This window comes from Prunus persica, chromosome G1, assembly GCF_000346465.2.
Source record: "Prunus persica cultivar Lovell chromosome G1, Prunus_persica_NCBIv2, whole genome shotgun sequence".
NCBI classification, from domain to species: domain Eukaryota; kingdom Viridiplantae; phylum Streptophyta; class Magnoliopsida; order Rosales; family Rosaceae; genus Prunus; species Prunus persica.
The window spans coordinates 16,687,464-16,706,137 of NC_034009.1; the positions used below are offsets into that span (position 1 = coordinate 16,687,464).

Below are 18,674 nucleotides of genomic sequence, written 5' to 3' on the forward strand. Positions count from 1 at the left end.
ATTTGATGTTTGGGGTATTGATTTCATGGGACCATTCCCATCTTCTAATGGGCACCAATATATTTTAGTGGCTGTGGAATATGTTTCAAAATGGGTCGAGGCCATTGCAGCACCAACTAATCAAGGATCAGTGGTCCTGAAGTTCCTCCAGGGGGTTATATTTCCACGTTTTGGAATACCGCGTGTTATTCTTAGTGATGGGGGGAAGCATTTTATTAATAAACCATTTGCTAACCTATTGGCAAAATATGGGATTCATCATCGCGTGGCTACACCATACCACCCACAGACATCTGGTCAAGTTGAAGTTTCAAACAGAGAAATAAAGCGTATTTTGGAGAAAACAGTGAGCTCTACACGCAAGGATTGGAGTTTCAAACTCAATGATGCTTTGTGGGCATACAGGACAGCTTATAAAACTCCTATTGGGATGTCACCATTCCGACTTGTTTATGGGAAAGCCTGTCATCTACCTATGGAGTTGGAGCATAAAGCTTACTGGGCCATTAAAGAGTTAAATTTTGCATATGACTCAGCTGGGGAAAAGCGGAAATTGCAGTTAAATGAGCTAGAGGAAATTCGTCAAGGTGCTTATGATAGTTCTCGCATCTACAAGGAAAGAACTAAGGCATTTCATGACAGTCAAATTTTACGGAAGGAATTTCAGCCAGGGCAAAAGGTTCTGTTATTTAGTTCAAGGCTCAAGTTGTTTCCAGGGAAATTAAAATCTCGCTGGACTGGACCCTACCTAGTGACTCAAGTTTTTCCTCATGGAGCAGTTCAAATCACTAATGAAGATAAAGGCAACACGTTCAAGGTGAATGGTCATAGGCTGAAACCCTACGTGGAGACACCCTTTGACATTGCAGCCGAGTCTTTGACTCTGAAGGAACCAGTGATTTGACCACCAGGCTTCTGCAAAGTCTAGCTACAGACTTAAAATAGCGCGCTTATTGGGAGGCAACCCAATTTTTCTAAACTCTTTACTTCTTTTATTTTCAAGACAAAAAAAAAAACAAAAAAACAAAAAACAAAATTGTTGTTTTTCTTTCTTTCTATTCCTAACACATCATTGACTCAACGCAGGCCGTTTATGACTCAATGCAGGACACAACCATCATCAGCAAGCATCAAAAACAGAAAATCCTATACTGGAATCTTGCACCCAGTAGCAGCTGGAATCTTGCACCCAGCAGCAGCTGGAATCATGCACCCAACAGCAATCCTATATTACCATCACCACATCTACACTATACTAGAAGTTAAAGCAATTCACATGAGCTCGAGCTCACTCGAAGATGCAAGTTTGGGGGAAGCTGTTGCGGATCCAGCACATAGATATAATTTTGAGAAGTTAATTTTTGCAACTTAGTTTACATCACCAGACACCACACAATTGAGTATCGCTCTCAGAACCAACCAAAAGACACAAATCAGCAGAAATTCTCACAATCCAGAAAGACCCATGAATTAATGCAGATCTACAAAAGAAAAAGAAAAAAACTTGCAGGGATTCGATATTATACCTGCTCCCAACTTGAAGATTGACTTGCTTGCTGAAATCCACCAACAGACGGGGATGAGTATCTCAGAACAAGGCAACGAAGTCTGCAATAATCACTTTTGCTCTTAATTACTTTCAACACAACAATACCCACACTGTGACCCAGTTATGAGCACAACGCGAAGCTTACCATTAACCAAGCTCAGGAACTACGAGTGTATGTGGTGTTGGGGTTGAACTCCGTCTGGGTCAGCTCATCTGAGTCGTTGGGGTCAAAGTTGGGACGGATCTCGGTGAGCATCTGATTGTCTCTTCGACGACGCCGCAGCGGATGGTGATTTTGATTTTGTTGAGGGTTTTCTGGATTTGGCACCCTCACATAGATGAACCCACACGACTCTGCTCTTGAATTCTTGCTATAGATGACAAGGGGAGAGGGTGGAGATGGATGGGTTGAAACTGAGTGACATAAAAAAAGTGTCTTTTGTGATTTACAGTCTGAGCTGAAAAGTGTCTTTTGTGATTTACAGTCTGAGCTGGGAATGGACAGAAGAGAGCCTTCTGGGCTCGGGCTAGGAGAAGGGAATCCCAGGTTATATTGTAGCTGTCGCTCATATTTGACGCAAGTGTGGACGTGGTTGAGTTGGTCAGCGCTCTTTGCATCCCGCTCGTTGAGTTGGTCAGCGCTCTTTGCATCCCGCTCCAGGTCCTGCCTTCGACTCACTGCAGCGTCACCTCCACATCCCTGGTTTGTTTATTTTTTTTCTTATTTCGTTTTGGTTTTTTTTTTCCTGTTTCTGTTTTATGTTCTTTTCTTTTCTTTTTCTTTTTTATTATTATTTATTTTTCTCTCCTCATTACTTCTTTAGTTGTTTCCTTTGTTTATTTTCCACACCTTGGGGACAAAGTGTGATTTAAGTTTGGGGGTGGGAACGTAAATTTTTTATTTTTCATTTTTTGAGTCTTGTTTACAAATTTTCGTTTTTTTTCAGTCAATATCCATAGATTATTTTAAACGTTAGAACAAATGGACATGGTGAAAATCAATCCCACAGTAGAGTCTTTTCTATTTATTGTTGCTTAGACACTAATTCATGAATTATACTTTGAAATTTGCACATCACACCAACATGGTTTTTGGGGAATGAGATTGGAATACTTACTTTTTGTCCAAGTGTGTTTTAATTTCTGTTCAATATAAATAAAGTTAGTATGTGTTATAAAGTAATAATTGCCCTCACCCGAAACTTTGCTAGTAACCGAGCCAGTCCTGCCTAATCAGCAGTGATTCTCGAGACAAAAGGTAGAGTTTTGGCATGAGGCAGGGTGGTTAGTTGGTTACGTAGCCTTTTCAGCTTGAGTTAATAAGTCCTTAGGGGTGTTCTACACCTAGTGCCCTAAAACCCGAGTGGTTTGGGAGACATTGACCTAAGTCTCGCTACACGGTTGGATCGAAAGCTTAAAGGAACCAACATTGCACAACCACTACTGTTACTATTTATACACCAAAAAAAAAAAAAAAAAGAAGAAAAAAAAAAGAAGAAGAAAGGGAAAATAAAAAGTGTGGAGTGTGTGAAGTATGAATAAAAGGGATGAGTGGTAAGGGTTTTAGTCGAGTCTCCATAACCATGATGGTTCACTTTACACCGAAGGAAGTTTGTGAATTCTTTTCTAATTGAGTCTAAATAGCTCAGACTCTGTGGTGGGATTACTTGGATCTATTGAAAGGATGTTCTAGTTTTTAAAATTTTCTATGGATTGCAACTTGAAGATGGAAATTTTGTCCTAGTTAAGTGTTAGCCAGATGTCTAATCTGTTAAGTTTTTATTTGAGTCTTGTTTCGCTTGAGGACAAGCAAAAGCTAAGTTTGGGGGTATTTTGATGGACATATTTTATATTATATATTTAACCTCATTCTTAGTATATTTTGGTTAATATTTTGGAAGAATTTTGATACTTTGAATTATATTTTCAATATAGGACTTTCGACTCTCTCTGGAGCAAAACATAATCAAATTGAGGAATTTTGGAGTAATTCCAGTTGGAGGACGTTCTTGAGTCACTTAGCTTGATCGTATCAAAATTTCAGATCTTTCTTCCAAGCGGTTATTTTCTGGCAATAAAATAAATGAGCAGTGCGCGGTGCTGGAATAGTGACGTGTTGGGCTTTTATTGCGTTTTTGAAGCCCAAGATGACCTCGGATGGGTTCGTGGCCTTCTAGAGAAGTGTTCAGAACATTTTTATCTTTAAAACAAGCTATCTTGGGCCAGATTTGGAGGAGATTTGGGGCCAAAACGTGGCTGGGCAGATTTTAGGCAAATTCTCCTATTCCAATTTGGACTTTATTTCCTAGTATTATTTTACTTTAATTAGTTTCCTTGTGGGGATAGAAAAGCTGTACATTGGCAGCTAGGTTTTAAGGGGTATTTAAGCTCTTTCTCACAAGGAATTGAAGGACTCCCTTTTCACTTTTGAACTTTGCATTGTGGAGAGCAATTGCTAGGGTTTTGGGTTTTCACAACTTTCAGGTGTTTTCGTTCTTTTCTTCTTAATGATATTTCTTGGATTTCAATTATGAGTATGCGTAACTAAATTTCTTTTGCTAGGGTGAAGCCTTGAACCTTAGCATGAATATGTGATTTTTATTTAATTGCTTATGATGAGTGCATGCGTATTTTGAATTGTTAATCACTGTTTTAAACTATCTAATTGTCTTAATGCCTGATCACCATTAGGATCTTTAGAAAAGTAATTGGATGCAATTTTGGTCGGAAGGTTCCCTGAAATTGATGCTAGCTTCTTGTGATTAATAATTGTAATTTCACTTAAGATGAACACCACGTCTTAAGGGTTGCATGGTTTTTCAAAGGGTTTTCACAAAACTTAATGAGTCTTTCATGTTCAGATTTGATCCGAACGTCCGGACGGGTTGCATGTTGGATATACGTTCTGTGTTGGAGGTTCCAAGTAGAATATACATTAGGAAAACCTAACCTTCAAAGTGGCATGTGCAAATCATAAGTAATTGGTAAAAGTTCATAGGATTGCTAGGTGATGGTGAAACCCTAGTGTTTTTATAAATTGATATTCAAAACTCTTTCTCTCAATCGTATTTGTTTTTGTTTAATATTTGTTTTTTAGAATCCACCAAATTTATAATCATCTTTCTTGACTTTTTATTTTAAGTAGTAATTGGAATTTGTTTTTACATAAATTGCTAATTAGTCCTTGAGGAAAACGACCTTGCATGAGCATCTATACTACAATAGCCTTGTATTCTTGCAAGTATTTTATGTGATTTTTAACACTGTTTGCACAAGTACTAAAAATCCTATCAATACTCATGAAGGATGCTAAGGCTCTGGGATTGATTCAAGGTGCAGTTTCAGATGAGATATTCCCACGAATCTCTCATGAGGAGACATCAAAAGGTGCCTGGAATATCCTGCAGAAATAATACCATGGAGATAAGCAAGTAAGAAGTGTTAAATTACAAAGTCTTAGAAGAGAATTTGAATATACAAGGATGAAGGATGATGAATCATTAACTGTTTACATTACTAAACTGTTTGATTTGATAAATCAAATGCGAAGTTATGGGGAGGAATTGCCTAGGGAAAGGGTTGTTCAAAAATTGCTCATTAGTCTGCCATCTGCCTATGATTCTATCTGCTCAGTTATTGAGCATTCATTGAAGAGTTTTGAATTAAGGCTGGACAGACATTCTGAAAACAAAACTGAGAAGGCATTTGCTAGTCTCAGTGTGGATGCCAAATCAGTTAAAGCTGGTGATCAAAATTCTAAGCAAAATAAGAGTTGGAAAACAAAAGGCAAGAAGTGGGATAACAAAACAAATGATGGTGCTAAAAATCCTTGCAAGCACTGTGGCAAATTACACTTTGGAGAGTGTCGATTCAAGGGCAAACCAAAGTGTTTCAACTGTGACAAATTTGGGCACATAGCCAAAGATTGTTACAGTAAGAAACCAGCACAGCAGGTCAATTATGCCAACCAAGTAGATGCTACTCCAACTATGTTTCACGCTAGCAATAAAACTGATGCTAGTATAAAAGGAGGTGATGAGGTATGGTACTTGGACAGTGGATGTAGCAATCATATGACAGGAAGAGAGGATCTACTTGTTGACATTGACAGAAATGTGTCTGCAAAAGTTGAAATGGGAACTGGACAGCTTGTTGAAGTTACTGGTAAGGGCAGTCTTGTGGTTGAAACCAAAGTGGGCAAGAAATACATCAAAGAAGTTATGCTTGTACCTGGTTTGAAAGAAAACTTACTCAGTGTGGGCCAGATGATAGAGCATGGTTACTACTTTGTGTTTGGAGATCACAAGGTGGAGATTTACAATGACAGTTCTTATTCCAATTTGATTGCAAGGATACAAATGAGAGGAAATCAAAGTTTTCTAATGAAATTGCAGGCTGAAATACATCTTGCCTACAAGGCAAGTGTTTGTCACTCTACTGCAATATGGCATAGAAGACTGGGGCATCTAAATCTGAGTAGTCTGAAATTACTACAAGAGCAAGAAATGGTTATGGGATTGCTAGAAATTATGGGATTGCTAGAAATTACAGCTGTTACAGAAGTATGTGAGGGCTGTATTCTAAGCAAACAGTGCAGAGAGTCATTTCCAAAGGAAGCTACTACTAGAGCATCAACTCCTCTAGAGCTTGTACACAGTGATATCTGTGGTCCAATGCAAACAACTACAAAAGCTGGAAATCGATACTTTCTCACTTTCATAGATGATAACACAAGAATGTGTTGGGTCTATTTCTTAAGACAAAAGTCTGAGACACTGAGTGTATTCAAGAGATTCAAAGCTACTGTGGAACTGCAAAGTGGCTATAAATTAAAGAAGCTTAGAAGTGATCGAGGAGGAGAATACACCTCAGTGGAATTTGATAGGTTCTGTACAGATATAGGCATAGAAAGGCAGCTAACAACTCCATATACACCACAGCAAAATGGTGTAGCAGAGAGAAAGAACAGGACTATTGTGGAAATGGCAAAGTGCTTGTTACTTGAGAAGAAGATCCCTCTTGATTTTTGGGCTGAACCAGTTAATACATCAGTGTATATTTTGAATAGGTGTCCAACCAAAGCTTTGAATAAGAGAACACCATTTGAAGCTTATAGTGGAAGAAAGCCTGGAGTCAAGCATCTGAAAGTGTTTGGTTCATTGTGCTATGCTCATATTCCAAGTCAACAAAGGCAGAAGCTGGATTTGACAAGCAAAAGTTGTATTTTCTTAGGCTATGGAAGCTGTGAAAAGGGGTATAGACTTTATAGTCTTGAAACTGAAAAGATAATTGTCTAGGGATGTTGTGTTCAATGAAGATGCATGTTGGGATTGGAATACACAGAAGAAAGAAGTGTGAAGATTCCAATTGCTGAAATACCTGCAAGTAAGCAAGGACAAGAAGAAAACAGCAGTAATTCTGAAGTACAAGGTGAAGAAGGTGAAATATTTGGTATTAGTACTGAATCTAGTGATCAAGAAAGAGTGCCAAGCTCCCAAGATTTTGATCACACACCTCGCAAGTACAAAAGCATTGCAGAAATTTATGAGAAATGCAATATGTGCATCATAGAACCAGAGAGTTTTGAAGAAGCAGCAAAGGATGATTCATGGAAGAAAGCTATGGAAGATGAAATTCTGATGATAAACAAAAATAGCACTTGGGAACTTGTAAATAGACCATCTGACAAACCAATTATTGGTGTTAAATGGGTCTATAAGACAAAACTGAACTTGGATGGATCTATGCAGACGAACAAGGCATGGCTGGTGGCAAAGGGATATTCTCAGAAGCCTGGAATATACTTCAATGAGACCTTTGCACAAGTGGCAAGACTTGATACTGTGAGAACCTTGGTGGCTTTGGCTGCATAGAGAAATTGGAGGCTATTTCAGTTGGATGTAAAGTCGGCATTTCTTAATGGAGTGCTAAAAGCAGAAGTGTATGTGGATCAACCATCTAGTTTTGTGATACAAGGAAGTGAAGATAAGGTGTATAGGCTCAAAAAAGCCTTATATGGTTTGAAACAAGCTCCAAGAGCTTGGTATGAAGAGATAAATTCCTATTTTACTAAAGCTGGTTTTTATAGGAGTCCAAGTGAAGCTACTTTGTACACAAAGATGTCCACAAGTGGTATTCTCATTGTGTCACTATATGTAGATGATATTATCTACACAGGGAGTTCAAAAGAAATGATGGTTGAATTCAAGAATGAGATGATGAGGCAATATGAGATGACTGACCTAGGATTGCTCCATCACTTCCTTGGCCTTGGAGTGCTACAAACTGATACCTGCACCTTCTTACACCAGAAGAAGTATGCAAAGACCTTGCTGGACAAGTTTGGACTCAAGGATTGCAAGCCTGTTGCAACACCACTGGCTGTGAATGAAAAATTGTCAAAAATGGATGGAAGTGATCTAGCAGATGAAACTTTGTATAGGCAAATGGTGGAGAGTCTGCTTTACCTGACTGCAACCAGACCAGATATCATGTTTGCAGCAAGCCTCTTGGCAAGATTCATGCATAATCAAACCAAGAAGCACATGGGAACCGCAAAGAGGGTGCTTAGATACATTCAAGGTACTATGAATTATGGAATTGCGTAAGAAAAGGGAAAAGGGGCAGTGTTAATAGGTTACTGTGATAGTGATTGGAGTGGCAGTGAGGATGACATGAGAAGCACATCTGGCTATGCATTTAATTTGGGATCAGGTGTGTTTTCTTGGGCTTTAATCAAGCAAAGCAGTGTTGCTCTTTCAACTGCAGAGGCTGAGTATATGAGTGCAGCAGAAGCTACTGCACAAGCTATTTGGCTGAGGTTTGTATTATCAGATTTTGGGGAAGAGCAAGTAGAACCAACTAAATTGCTATGTGATAATACTTCAGCTATTGCTATATCAAAGAATCCTGTTCATCATCATAAAACCAGACATATCAATCGAAGGTTTAATTTCATTCGAGATGCCCTTCAAGATGGTGAGATTGATCTACTATATTGCAAAACTGAAGAGCAACTTGCTGACATTTTTACCAAGCCTTTGGCAAGAGATCGATTTGAATATATGAGGAAAGCTCTAGGAGTCATTTCAGCACAACACTTAGAAGGGAGTGTTGGTTTATAAGTGTGATTGCTGAAATGTAATTAGAACAAAAGGAGTTTCTATTCTGTGTTTTACTAGGTAGCTTTGGATCACAGTCCAAGTATGCAGCAGAAAATGTAATAGTCTTGTGCCACTTGTCTCTATCTCATAGGGTAGTTAAATGAGAGGCCAGGATTGAATGATGTAATGAGGAATATTCCATTCTTAATGGTTTTGTCAGAGCACAATACAATCTTAGCTAGCTTCTTCTCCAATGTCTCTCTCTCTCTCTCTGAAATTCTCTCCTCTTTCTTCTACTCAATCTCTCTGCATTTCTATAAGCCTTATTACACTGATGATTGAATAAATATATAAGATAATGGTCTCTATATGTTAACAGAAAGGTGGCCTGGATTATGGATTAGGTGAAACTGCTCATATTAAAACAGAGAATAAGACAAGACAATCTAATTTATCTCTGGCGCAATGCGTAGAATAAAGGTCAGCTAATTGAATTTTTTATTTTGTGGTCAAATTATACTTCATTGAACCCGCAAAGGGGAAACCTGAAGAACAGACAAAGACTGGGAGATTAGAGCCAAAGACAACAGCTTAGCCAACATGCCAGCACCAAAATAAAACAAATCAAAAGACAGGTTGAAAAGGTACACTACTACAGTGGTGTAAAACCACCATGCCCAAATCTGTCATGGTTTTTCACAGTTGTTATAAAACCGTCGTGATAGGGTATGAAAAAAAAAATTGTGTTGAATTGATTTTAAGTAGGAACCGTCGTGCTTCTAAGAGGAGCTTAACGACATGAAAAATCGTCGTATTTTGACATTCAAAATATACCCGTTGTCTATTTCGATTTTTGTGGTAGTAGGAGTCCATCAATGACCAGAATATGCTTTATAATATTAGAGACGGTGGTAGCCTATTGGCCCAAGTCTCCACTTCCTTCCACCGCTCGCAAACCAAGCCTTGCAGCTTCAAGGGCCGTCCGAGTTCTCTTCCCAGGACCACCGAACTTCATCAAAAGACCCAGCAATCATTTGAGTTTCGTGTCTAATTCCATCTAATTGGAATCAGATTAATTGACCACCCTCCTCATTCCTTCTTGTGCAGCTAATTGATTGGGTGAAACTTTTCATCCCATGAAGGACAAACGAGAACCACATGCCCGCTAATGCAAAAGGGTGAGACATTTCGAAGTGGCCATTTTTGTGTCCCCTAATCATTCATATATACTTTTCATTGTATGATATTATAATCTATCCCAAATGTTAGGGACAGATTATTGCTTTGTACTAAATTTTAAGTAAATAATGCTAGGGATACTAAATTTGTGCTTTAAATTTGAGCCTCAAATGATCTGGCACGTGCCACGTAATAAAGTATTAAATTAAGAATTCTAACTTGGATTATGATTTAGTTAATTTCTTTTAAGAGAAAAAAAATTAAAAACTTTATACATGCCAACCCTAATATTAATGTATCTTTGCTAGGGGTAAAATCCCCAATTCTATATATATATGTAATGTGAGCCCATGAATTTTTTTGGAATTTTAGTTCAAGCAAATGTGTGGAAATGATGCGCTGGACTTGTTGTTGTACTTGTTGCCAAATTTGCCCAACACGCTCGCCTTTGTTTCAACGAATTCTATTGTCGTCAATGTTGTAGTTTCAACCCTTCCTTGCATGCACCACCTCCCCTCCGCCTTCATGATATTCGTTGTTGAAGTCTAAAATCCCGACGTCTTTGCCTTCTTACGCCATTACATTCCTGCGAGGTCTTGTTGCTTTCATTAATATTTTTAGTTATTCTTTTTGGTTCTTAAAATCAAACCGTCTATGAAACATTTAATTGTCCGAAATGAATCTCTAGATTTATGGCTTGTCAACATCAAACCCTAAAACGAACTAATTTTGTGTTTCACAGAATTTTGGAATTTCAACATCTATTCCGATTCTGAAAAACTCTAAATTTTCGGAATATTTGGAAAACTACGAAACTTATATATTTCAGAATTTTTTTGACAAACTTCGGAAAATAATTCAAATTTTAAACATGCTTTAAGCATTTGAAACGTTAAGATCGGCTCAAAATTGAAACCCCAATATATTTCAAAATTCTGAATTTTTAGAGTCTTGAGCTGTGTTCTGATTCCAATCCAATTTTTTCAGAATTTTTGGATTTCAAAACTTTTTTTAATGTCATATTTGATTTACAAGTACAAAAATTAGAAATTTTCGAATTGAAATCTGCTGGAATTGAAATTTACAATCCAACTTGCCCCTCTAATAGTAATGAAAACAATAAACGATTTTATGGGGATTGTTCATCTCCTACTACTGGCACGGGTTTTCCACAATGTCTTTTGTGTCATCACTAACAATAATTCTTGGTCATGTTCGTCAAAAAAATTTATTCATAGTGCCGAATTTTTTAGGTTTATCATAGCCTATTTTAAATTTATTAAATAAGTAGTAGAGAAAAAAAAAAATTTAAGTAAATAGATTGAGCAGATAGAACTTTCTCAATTTCAACAAACTTATCAATACAAGGTTATTGGAAGAGCGTAAAATTGAATACAGAAGTTATCAATACAGGGTACATAGATGAATGCCTAGAGATGTGGCTCAATAAGTTAAAAAGTTGAAACTCAGACAAGGATAAAGTCTTGGGTAGGGCTGCCTGATCACATGGGTTGTGCGCAATTGTAGTCACTAAAGAGTAGGACCCCTTGCACTTTGGTCACATTCAACCCAACCTAGTCCCAACCCTTTAACTCTGTGACCTCTAAATGACATAAATCTACCTAGGTTGTGTGAAAGGAGTACCATGCAGGAACAAATCGTCCAAATATTCAAACCACCCTTTCACACAACTATGCTCTCAACACCAGTTTACACCCCATTAGTAAGTTGAATAAAGAAGATAAGTGAGTAAAAGACTTTCGCTCATGTGGGTGTGAAGCTGTTTAACAATTGCGGTTCATGATAACAATAGAAATTTGATGGGTTGATTTTTTTAGTTGTTTATGATTAATAAAGTTTACATAATTAAGTAGCATTTGTAATCATGCGATTACCTTTTTCTATGTCTCATCATGTGAAAGAAATATGAACGCCAATAGGAAAAACGAAAATTTTCCACCCACATAAAATACCTTTTGAGTCTTGACTATACTAATCCAGGTTCATTATCAGGACTTTTATTTATTTATTATTTCCATTTTTATACAAGATGGGTCTCCAAATGAAGCTGAACACCTGCACAATGCCCATGGCAACAAGTACTACAACTCAAGGAAAGACAAAGCAAGAAGCTCGAGCGAAGAAGAAGGAACGAGCACCATGCCCATGGTATAAGCTTTGGTAATAGTAGGGATGTGGGTCTTGATCAAAATCATAGAAGGATCAACCCCTAACATATACTCATCAGTAATCTGTGTGTATTTGAATTTATTATTAATTTGCGCAAACGAGAAGAGGAAATTTTCCTGTCCATGAGGAAATTAATTTGCTTTGAATGCAATGAACATCTGAAAGCTTAATTCTGAGCATGAGAAAGAACTAATAACGAAGAAATCTAACTTATTGATTGCCACAAAACAAGTCCATACAGAAATCTAGTTTTTCCTGCCCCATAACATGTGGTAGAGTCTTGACCTGCCCCATAAAATCTAGTTTTTCGCCAACTATTTATTTTGCTTCTTCTTAGTCGTGCCATTTTTTTCACTCAAGCCGCTTGCTTCATTTTTTGTTTTGCTTACTCACCATTGATATATAAAAGAAAAAAGAAGAAGCAATAACAAAAAGAGCAAGAAGACCAAGAAGAAATGGTACGCTCGACTTGTTGTTGTACTTGTTGCCAACTTTGCTAATCCCAACACGCTCGCCTTTGTTTGCATAAAATGTATTGCCACAAATGTTGTGGTTTCGACCCCTCCTTGGTTGATGGACATCAACACCACCTCCACCTTCTTCGTTGTAAGCATCGTGAATCCCAACATCTGTGCTATCAATTGCGCAGAAATCATTCTCATTAATGTTGAAGTTCTCGTTGGTTTCATCAGTATTTTCTGCCTCACTATTTTCGTTTTGCTGGAGTTCTTGTTCAGTTCTTTCTTCTTGGGGATCTTGTTCAGAAAGCGTTCTAGAGTGACCAGGAAAGCGGTTTCTTACCCGCTCCTGAGAGCTCTGGCTCAATCGTTCAGTTTCAGATCGAGATCGAGACCCATCTTATGTATATGCAAAGATAAAAATGGAAAGATCTTCCAATAAGTAGAGACAAATACTCTAAAATCAGATGGAAGACAATCTTTCAATAAATGGAAGTTACTATTGTAAACTAATTACATAAATTCCTTAAACCCTATACACAAAAAGATCTTGAATGAAATAAAAATATTAATCATAATATATAGTACTTACCTGCCATTGATGAAAGCTCAAAAGAAAAGTCTTCTATTCTCTGGAGAGTTCTTATGTTCAATTAGCAGTAGGGACTAGATGTTTTTTAAGGTGTGTTTATAAGAGAGCATGTGACCTCCTCTTGAAAAAATATATATATATATATATATATATATATTATTATGTTGTAAAGTCAACAATGTGGATCCCAAAATGGCAAGCCTCACTACCCAATTGATTGAAGAATATTAATGATGCTTGTCTGCCAATTATTTGAGTGAAGTCAAATGCTTGTGAAGTGAACAGCCAATGTCCTTGGCCTATAAATAGATACCTCCATCAGTAGAAGAGGGTGCTTTGAGAAGAGGAAGAGAAGGAAGAAAGAGGGTGAGTGAATGGAGAGGAAAGAGAGCAGAGAGAAATTCTCCAAGAAAGAAAATTCAGTGAGCCATACATACTGTAAACACTAAAGTTGTAGCCCTATTATTTTATATAATGGAAAAGTTACTGCTGTTGCTCTCCGAGGACGTAGACATAGCCGAATCTTGTTAAATGCTGTGTCTCATCTACTTTACGTGCAGCTCAATATTCGCACATATTCCAATTCATTTTATAACATATTAGTCTTTGTTATATCTGCAATATTCTTAATGATCAACTTGGGAAAGTCTTTCCAGCAAAAACCAAAAAAACTTGGAAAAGTCTTGTAAAAAAGGACCCCTCTTGTCTAATCAAAGAGGGACCGGACAGACTTTTTTAAGTGGCCATGCTTGTGGAAAAATTCTACAAGCATATGAATTCTAATTTAGTGTAGGCAAAGCAATAATTTAGATTCCTTGTCAAATTCCAATAATACCATGTCGAAAAAATTAGTTGAACAGTCACACCCCATACTTTGAGCAAATATTCCAAAGCAAATTCAGAGAAATATTTCACTAAATTAACGTTGGTATATATTTGTTGACCTGAAAAATTATCAACATTTATTAATAATAAAAATAATTCAATACCAGCCTAAGCTGTGAGTTAATAGTAACTGATAACATCTTTATGGGGTGCTAGTATTGCTTAACTGAGCATGGAGATTGCATAGAGAGGTAGAGCTACTTCCTAAATAGATATAAGAATTCTTGAGCTTGTTTGTGTGAGTGAACACCCGTATATTGATCTAATATGAAAATATTATTATGATTAAAAAAATTTGCCATGACTTAATACCATAAAATAATTTTTTTAATAACTAAAATTCATCATCGATTAGTATGCAATGGCAATCATAAATCAAATTCACAAATATTTTAATGTTTCAATTTGAGAAAAAGGAAGAGGAAAAAGAAGACATGAACTTTTTTTTGTTTTGTTTTGAGTGGGTGAAATCATACACTACAAAAAAAATTAAATTAAATTAAATTATTTTTTTCTTACATTGTTAACAAAAAGAGAAGTAATGTAGATACAACTACTGAATGACACAATACTGACTCAAACCTGACTTGCCTACTAAAGTCAAGGCATTGATTTCCAACTCAACCAAATACTCACTTGTGTTATTGTCCGGCATGCTCAAGTATATATATAATATCTATAATATTAATACATATATATATATATATTGTTGAGGCCCAAAAAAAATCCAAGGGGCTAAGCCAAGATTAATTCTTGGCCCAACACAAATAAACGCAAAAGAAGCTCAATCGGGACAAAAGAGAATTTGTACGACGCACCAATACAAGCTACGGGCCACGTATCATGCCAAGCAAGCACGTACAAAAGAGCCGGGAGTATATCAATTTTACAAAATCACGCTCACACATCTATTCGGTGTTACTTGACCCGATTATAGCCTATCACGGCATAATAATAAAGCTCAAGCACAAGCGTAAATGTCATGCAAGGAGAACCATTATTCTAACACCAAGCTATGCCACAAGCTTAAGTGGGCCCAAGCCACAAAATTACCCTAGGCTTGCATGGGAGCACCAAAACTCGAGCCCATTTGTTGGCCCCAAAAACATGGGCTAGCATGAGAGAGAGAGAGAGAACATGACCCAATACCTTAGGAAAAATACAGTAGTTTGCTTAGAAAACTCTATGTTAATTAGAATGCCCAAATACTTTATTAAAAACACAACAGGCAAACTGCTTCCAGCAGCTTGACGAAAACAAGCTAACCTGTTGCTGAAGAGTAGAATATCACCGACCCATGGCCTTAGGAAAAGCCTAGCCCAACACTCGATAAAATATCTAGTAGACACGTTCAACCTTTGCCCAAAGGAGTCAACGGAAGCCAACACAAAAACCGTAGGAAATCCATGCGAGCAAGAGGTTTACCCGTTGGGTAAACAGCATGTCCATTCCCACCTTTTTCTCTGTTAGCTCCCATAGTAAAAATCGAGAAGAAAGTTAGTGGCGCTTCACCCTTATGGAGAAAGACCAGCCATGCTAAAACCTTGGAACCACAAAGAACTCCGTACCTATGCACCCTGGATGGGAGAATTTCACCAAAGAAGATAAAGTGGAAAGAAGTAACGAAAAAGGAATGAAAAGGTTAGATGAAATTAGGGTTCTTTGTGGCTATAAAAGAAGGCTTCTGCCACCCAGAAAACCAACCCATTCAGGGCCTGACCAAGCTTTGTCAAGCAACTGAAAATTTACTCAAGCCACCCAATCTTCTTCTTTGTTTGTTTTCTTCTTCCCTTAAGGAATAAATCGTTCTAATCTTCCTCTGCCCACTTCAAATCCTTGTTCTCTGTAAGAAATTCATGCTTCCCTCTCTCTCAAATTGCTAAACTTGTGAAAGCTTAGCTCTCACGCCACAAGCTTCTCAAGCTAAGCCATTAATTGATTTATCATGTTTATTTGGTTATAGTAAAAAGAACCTGAGAGTGTTTTTCTAAAGTTTCATCAGACTTTTCAAAAACTCTTTTGGGAGCTTGGTTTCGAACTCAGACACTTGGGGAATTTTGTTTCTTTTTTACGACAGCCCAAGCTTATTCATCAGACTGCTGGAACAGAAAGGCCCCTACATAAATTGGCGACTCTGCTGGGGACCAAGCTGCCATTTTCACTAATGCCTCCAAGAAAGAAGACTAAGAGCAATACCATGGCTTCCCAAGATAGGACCGACCATGGTGATTCTGAATCAAGGCAAAATGCCTCCTCTAGGGAGCATGAAAGTACAAACGAGGGAGCTTTTACCCTCACAAATCTCATTACCGCTATTCAGGCTATGGGGGAAGCCCAGAGGGAGATGATGGGAACCATCAAAGAATTGAAAAATTCTGTCTCTAAGCCAAGCGGAGAGAATGACAGACACCCACGAGAGGAATTTGCTACTGCTGGAAAAGGGTCTGAACAAAAGAGACCATCTTTTGTTGCCCGAGAAGATGTCGTTGCCATGCTGGAAAAGGAGCTTAGTCGAAGCCAGGAGGATTGGAAGTACATTCCTCAGCCACCATACCCATCGAGCCTACTCCAGCAGCCATATCCTAAAGGCTATGAAACACCAAGCTTTGTTCTTTTCGATGGAAGGAAGGGAAGCCCGAAGGAGCATGTCAATCGTTTCGTTGATGCTTTAGGACCACATGTCGATGATTACAATCTCCGGCTTCGAGAATTTTCAAAAAGCCTTACCGATCGGGCTTATACATGGTGCACAACGTTAGCACCAGGTTCTGTTCGCTCTTGGAATGATTTGGCAAACAGGTTTTGTAAGAAATATTTCCAGTACGAAGAAAGAGTTACTACCACTCATCTCAACAATACTAGCCAAAAGCATGGGGAAGATCCTGTGGTTCAGGCTAATTGGCCAGAGAAAAAGAAACAAGCGGCTGAGGTTCAGGCTAATTGTCCCAAATGTTCTACGATACTCACTATCGAGGAATCTTTCACCATTTCACTTGCGGAAGATTGGAGGGCTCCATATTTAGCATTCTTTGTTGAAGGGACTTTGCCAACCAATTCCAAGCTCGCTTATAAGCTTAAAAAGATGGTGAAGAGGTATTTTGTGGATGGGTCGACTCTTTACCAAAAAAGATTCCATGGTGAACCACTACGATGCTTAGGAAGGTCAGAGGCACATCAAGCCATGCAAGAAATACATGCTGGAGAGTATGGAGAACATCAAGGAATGAAGAGGCTTCATCGGCAGCTGCTGAGTTTTGGATATTACTGGCCTACCATGAAGAAGGATGCACACGACTTTGTTAAGAGATGCCACACATGCCAAATCCATGCTAATTTAAGTCACAAACCTCCTACATTGTTACAAGATATGCGCACTCCTTGGCCTTTTCACACTTGGGGGCTCGATTTAATTGGGACAATTCATCCTTCTTCCAATGGTTACATATGGATTCTTACCGCTACAGAATATTTCACAAAGTGGGTTTAGGCGATTCCTCTTCGGAAGGCCACAAGAGCTGCTGTCTCAAACTTCATTCGAGAAATACATTGTGTGCAGGTTCGGAATCCCATACAAAATGGTTACTGACAATGGCACGCCTTTTGTTAACAAGCAAGTGAGCTCAACACTTAGTGGTTACGGTATCAAGCATCGTCGCTCTACACCTTATTACTCACAGAGAAACGGTCAAGCGGAAGCTACCAATAAGACAATACTGAGGATTTTGAGCAAGATGGTGTATGAGTACGAAGGAGGTTGGAGCGTTCACCTACCGGATGCTTTGTGGGCTACCGCACCTCACCAAGAAGTGCCACAAGTTTTTCACCTTATTCACTTGTGTATGGATCTGAGGCTATTTCACATATGGAAATCACCATTCCCATGGCCAGAGTATCGGTTGTCAATGATCTTGAATGGGATGCAAAGTCATGCTCGGATTGGCGTTTGTTAGACCTCGAAGCAGTTGATGAAAAGCGAATGAAAGCTGAAAGAAAGATGGCGCTCTACCACAAAACTATTGCCCAAGCATATAACAGGACCGTTAAGCCTCAAGCCTTCAAGCAAGGAGATCTTGTGCTAAAAGTCGTCGAGCATGTGAGAAGACGAGTGTCGGGACCATCCAAGTTTGCTCTGCAATGGGAGGGTCCATTCGCAGTCAAGGAAGTACACAACAGTGGCTATTATCGCTTGATCTCTGTCAAGGAAGGCATGCTAACGGCTCCCATCAATGGAAAGTGGCTCAAGCCCTACTACTGCTAAGTAGGCATAATATCTTATCTTTATGTTGCCGCATTTCTTTTTTTTTTTTTATCGTCTCCTTCCATATGCTCGCTTTTTTGCTTGGATAAGCTTTTGTAAAATGTACCATCTGGTAACATGAGATTTGAAATGAAAATGGAGGAGTGTTTTGAAAAAAAAAAACAAACAGAAACTGTCTCTGGGAGCTTGCCTTTTTCAAATTTTAATATCCGTGGTAGATATTTTTTTTAAAAAAAGAGAAAATGTCGACATGCCAAGCAAAGCCATTTGTATGGGATCCTAAGTCGTTAGCAAGCTTCATGCTTTATCAAGGTAACAAAGAAATGCGCCAAGCTGAGCCTTTGAAATTAGCATGCTCACAGACTTGGGCATGGATCCTACCAAAATTTTGGCAGTATCTACCTTGTTTTAAAGGGTGCCCAACCTGTGAAAAGATCTCAAGCAAGGAATTCCGCCAACC

At 38.2% G+C, this 18,674-nt stretch overlaps 1 protein-coding gene across 1 annotated transcript; it reads right to left on the bottom strand.

Annotated features, from left to right (window-relative positions):
* Positions 12,070–13,173, bottom strand: LOC109946506. Its single transcript, XM_020554593.1, has 2 exons — positions 13,072–13,173; positions 12,070–12,878 (listed from the first exon to the last, which is right to left on the bottom strand). The coding sequence occupies exons 1-2, from the start codon at positions 13,076–13,078 to the stop codon at positions 12,391–12,393; spliced, it is 495 nt and encodes a 164-aa protein (XP_020410182.1). The 5' UTR covers positions 13,079–13,173; the 3' UTR covers positions 12,070–12,390.